General features: G+C 51.2%; 2 protein-coding genes across 2 annotated transcripts; both read right to left on the bottom strand.

The window, feature by feature from the left end:
* Positions 1-232: 232 nt before the first annotated feature.
* Positions 233-532, bottom strand: GUITHDRAFT_46611 (hypothetical protein; the record flags this gene model as incomplete). The annotated part of the gene is made up of 1 exon (XM_005817976.1): positions 233-532. A coding segment is annotated over one exon (300 nt), but the record flags the coding sequence as incomplete, so codon positions are not given.
* A 1,756-nt stretch (positions 533-2,288) lies between these two features.
* GUITHDRAFT_156692 (hypothetical protein) lies at positions 2,289-2,989 on the bottom strand. Its single transcript, XM_005817975.1, has one exon. It carries the CDS (start codon positions 2,961-2,963, stop codon positions 2,517-2,519), a length of 447 nt encoding a protein of 148 aa, XP_005818032.1. The 5' UTR covers positions 2,964-2,989; the 3' UTR covers positions 2,289-2,516.
* Positions 2,990-4,428: the final 1,439 nt, after the last annotated feature.

Below are 4,428 nucleotides of genomic sequence, written 5' to 3'. Positions count from 1 at the left end.
TCTTCTTGTCCTTCTTCGAGGATTTCTTGTGCACTTTCTTGGTCTTCTTACTCCGGGTGCGTGAGTCGTCTGAGAAATCATCTTGTTTCTCATATGGACGCTTCACGGAAGCTGAAACCGACGATTCGCTCTCCAAATCTCCATCATGATACCTGCCTCTCCTTGCATCTGTTCGTTCTGCTTGACTGCTTCGACGGTCTTCGGCATCTTGGCGATCTGCTGGCTTGTGACTTTGAGCAAGTCCAAACTTCGACCTGGTGGCATTGAGATACTTGATCGCATTACTGTGATCCGGTTGAATCTCGAGGGCCTTCGAAAAAGCTTCGATAGCTTCATGCGACTTTGAGGTGTTGGCATAGGCTGCCCCCAGCGCTACGTAAGCATCTGCGTTCTCGCTGTCTAGCTCCAGGGCGTTCTGATAGCATTTGATTGCCATGACATAATTCCTATCAGCCGCGTGATGGATTCCTTTGCGCACACTCTCATTTGCCCACGACACATTCTGTTTCTTCCGAAGCTCGGAGTACGACATTGTCTCTCGTTTCTTGGAAGGATCAAGGAACAATCTTGCTTCGGGTTGAATCCTGAACGACGCAGCCATGTGCTGAACAGCATAAGGATTCCAAAACAGAGGGTCTTTCCTAAGCAGATCATTCAGATCAAAGAAATCACTGCCGTTGTTGGACGAGGAGCTGGGGTCCTTGTCATCATGGTCTGCAGTCCGCGTGCTCGGCAGTTCCCCAGGGCCCCACCAGGATCTGAGATTCCAGGGCTCAGGGCAGTAGCCCAGGACAAGAGATTGTGAAAGCTGAGGATTGATTCTTGATTGCCGCATGCTGAGCACAACGTGCTCGTAGTGGGACTCCACTTTTGTGATCACCATCAGCAGGTGCGATCCTTTCCTGAAGTTGGAGATCACTTGGTTGAACTCCGATGCCTGGATCCCGTCATACAACTCCTCAGCAGGCACCAACCCACGTATGTCCAGAGCTCCAAGATTCTCAGGAATCTTCCTTGCGGCAATCGCTCGCCCTTCATGGGCGTCCCATTCTGCAACTCGCTCCAGTCTGACTTGCAACCCGTGCGGCAGATTATCCAACACTTGGCCCAGTGCAAGCAAGTCATGACGGAGAGCGCAGACAGCATTTCTCCTCTCCTCCAGCTTTCTTTCACTGCGTATTCCAGCAAGTGCTTCCTTCATGGATGGAACCCTCGCAAACCCGAAAAGAGATTGAGTACCCGCCCCAGTCTCCCGCCCCTCCTCGGACGGAGCTCTTTCCGACAATATATACTTGAAGGCAAGATCAAACACCCCTCCTCTACGCATCCGCTCGACTCGTTGTATGAGTGACTCTCCCGTTGACTTGAGCGCCATGCACATGTCTTTCTGTTCATCAATAGAGGAAACCAACCTGTTGGCTGGCCGCTGATCAGCGACACTTGCTACATGGCAATTGGCGTGACTTTGAGCGCCCTGAGAGCCTCCTCGATCAGGATCACGGCGGCCCCCGATCTCTCCATCATCAATCCTCACTTTCTCTCCTCCCCCTCCCCTCCCCTCTCCTTGTCCCCCGCCCTCCTCGCCTCCCTCAGCCGCATGTGGTGCTTCCATTATCCTTCTACCCCACCCCTCGTTCAATCCTTTGGAACCCCACCATTCTACTCTCCATTCGGTTGCGGTAAAGAGGTGGGTAGGGGTATTAGGTGCGGTCATGGTTACTTCAACCCACCCCTGGATATCTGTGTCAGAAATATGTAGACAGAGGGGTGATCTACCACCCTACCCCCTTCGTCCAAACTGAGTACCGATTCGATCAATATCTTGTGCTTGCTAGCCCTTCCGCTCTCGGTCCTCCATGCAGCCGCTCTGCCCCCTCCTCTCACCGTAGCTGTCGCCCCGCATCACTCAGGATGTACTTCGTACGCCATCTACCTCACACTTCTCCCTCCTCCTTGCTCTGTCCTAGCTCGTTCAATACGCCGTTTGCTAGTTCACACGTTCCTTGCGTCATCTTCCAGACGTCTCCTGCTACACCTGGAACATATCTCGGATTGTGCAGGCAGCTCTTTGCTGGTTTCCCCTCGGTGCACTTGAGTGAAATCCTTCGATTCCAGACTGGAAAGCGGGAAAACATAACCAGTTTATACAAGGCTGTTGAAATAATGATCACGTTCATGACATGAATAAACATGATGGAGATATTTTGGATACATCATTTCAGTCTGTTCATTTTCCATTAGGAATTGCTCTGGATGCTGATAGATCAATCCATTTTGCAAAAGATCAAGAAACCAGTTTTAATTACATTTTTCTTCGTAATTCTACACAAACAATAGATCATTACTATCACTCAAACAATCACTCTCACTTATCACTTATTCTCTGGCTATCTCCACTATCGAGCTCTGATACATCATCTGACCATGGTCAGACATTCGAATTGACAAGAGCCGTATAGAAAACTGGATCGAAGATGCCTTTTTCGTACAGCTGTTAGTGTGCGACAACCTCAAAATCAACACAGTAAACTGGCAATCGAAATGCGCAGCTCAGTGGCACTCAGTGCATCCGTGTAAGTACAGATCTTGCATCGATTCCTTTGCCGCTTATGGATGCAAATCTGTGACCCTAGGCACTCGCGACAAAAACTTCGTTGCCTATTGTGTTCGCAGATAGCAGAACCTCCACATTCTTTACAAAGACATCTTTGTCTGCCATGGTGACAAATCTGAGATCCACCACAGTCTTTGCAGATTGTCCTCCTCCTGTTATGAGGGCAGAACGATCCCTTCTGCAGTGCTCCAGGACTGGTGCTGCATTCCTTGCATTTGCTTCTTTGCTTGTCGTGTTCACAAATGCCCGATCCTTTGCAGAGCTTGCAATACCTTCTTTCTTTCCCATGCTCGCATCGAGCATGACGATCGCGCGGAGCAGCAAGGACTGATCGAGGAGCTGCTGGCATCACAATGGGGGAGGGGCGATGGACGCAAAGGTTCCTTGCCGTGTGCTATTATAGAAGCCCTGCCGGGGAGAGGGTAGGGGTAGTTTCCCATGATTTCCGTGATAATGAAGGGGTGGGGTGGTATAAATATATTGATCTGAGAAACGGGGTGGTCCTTATACAAGGCGGGGGTACAATTTGAAATTTTAGTCAATAAAGGGGGCACTTTTGTATTAGTAAAATTTGAAAGGCAGCAAGATTGAGGTACCATATTGATTATGAAATGTGATGGGGACAGCATCAATGATGACCGAAGAGGGGGTAGGGTGGTCTGCTACTGTAAAAGCACTTGTGAGAGAAACAGCAAGGTTGGATGACAACAAGGGGGTAGGGGGTAGGGAATTGCTGAAAGACGAAGGGTATGGATGTCCTGACTAGGGGTGGAATGGTATAAAGAAATGGATAAAACAGCCAGTGGGGTTCTTTTTACAGGGGTAGGCATTGGACGAAGGTGGGTCCGAATGGGGACAAGGGGGTGTTTGTGACTACACACTTCTGTTGAAGCGAAATCGGGGTAGGGTCCAAAAAGTTGTGGGTGGGTGGATCCAAGTAGGGGTCCATTTCCAAAGGATATTGGTAATTGATATGGGTGGGTGGAACGAAAAAGCTGGTAGGGTGCTGTGTAAGATTAAACTTGAGGGGTGGTGTGGGGAAGGTCCTGTAGCTGTAAGTTAGCAGGTCCAGATGTCAGCGCTCAACAAAATTTTACTCATCAAGTTTGAAACTCCGACCGTCGTCCGATCACGGTCACCGGCCCGCCATGATCGCCGGGACTGATGCCGGTTCAACCGCCGCAGTAGTCTGAGCCGCGCGGCCCGGGCCGGCTCGCCGAGGAGGCTCAGGCCCGTCACCGTCCGAACCCGGGCCGTCACGACTCGCCGAGTCGGACCGTCCGACCGCCGCGGCGGCGCGTGTGCAGTGCCGGGCGGCTGCCGCCGCAGTCGGCAACGCCGAGTCGGAGAGTTTCGCCCGACGTTCGGACGTACCGGGCCAAGCTTCTGGCCGCGGGCAACCGTGTGAGTGGCAAAAACGCCGGGCGGGCCAACGCCGGTTCGGTTGCCCGGCCGCAGGCTCAGTAGTAAGCAGTCTGGCGGCCGCGGCTCGTTTAGGTGATCAGTGATAACGGAAATCAACGGTGTGTAACTTACATGTAACTGCTGTCTCTTCGCTGGTTGGTCTCAGGTTGATGGTAAGCAAATGATGTGAGAGGAGGCGGGGAGATAGCACAAACAGGTGGCAGAGTGGTAGAGGAACAATGGTGAGAAGAAGCTGGAGATGTGTCTCTCAGTAGGAAGAGGAGTTTAAGAGCAGTCATGTTTTGTTGTAGAGTTATATATCGAAGTGTCGATGCTGTATAGTATGAAAAGGAGAAGAGGGGGAAAGGGGGGAAGATGCGATGTTGGAGGTGCATTTTTTGGTTGTGTTG

This window comes from Guillardia theta (genome assembly GCF_000315625.1).
Source record: "Guillardia theta CCMP2712 unplaced genomic scaffold GUITHscaffold_427, whole genome shotgun sequence".
Classification (NCBI taxonomy): domain Eukaryota; class Cryptophyceae; order Pyrenomonadales; family Geminigeraceae; genus Guillardia; species Guillardia theta.
Note: the sequence above shows the minus strand (reverse complement) of the source record. Positions and strands in the feature narration are given on the sequence as shown.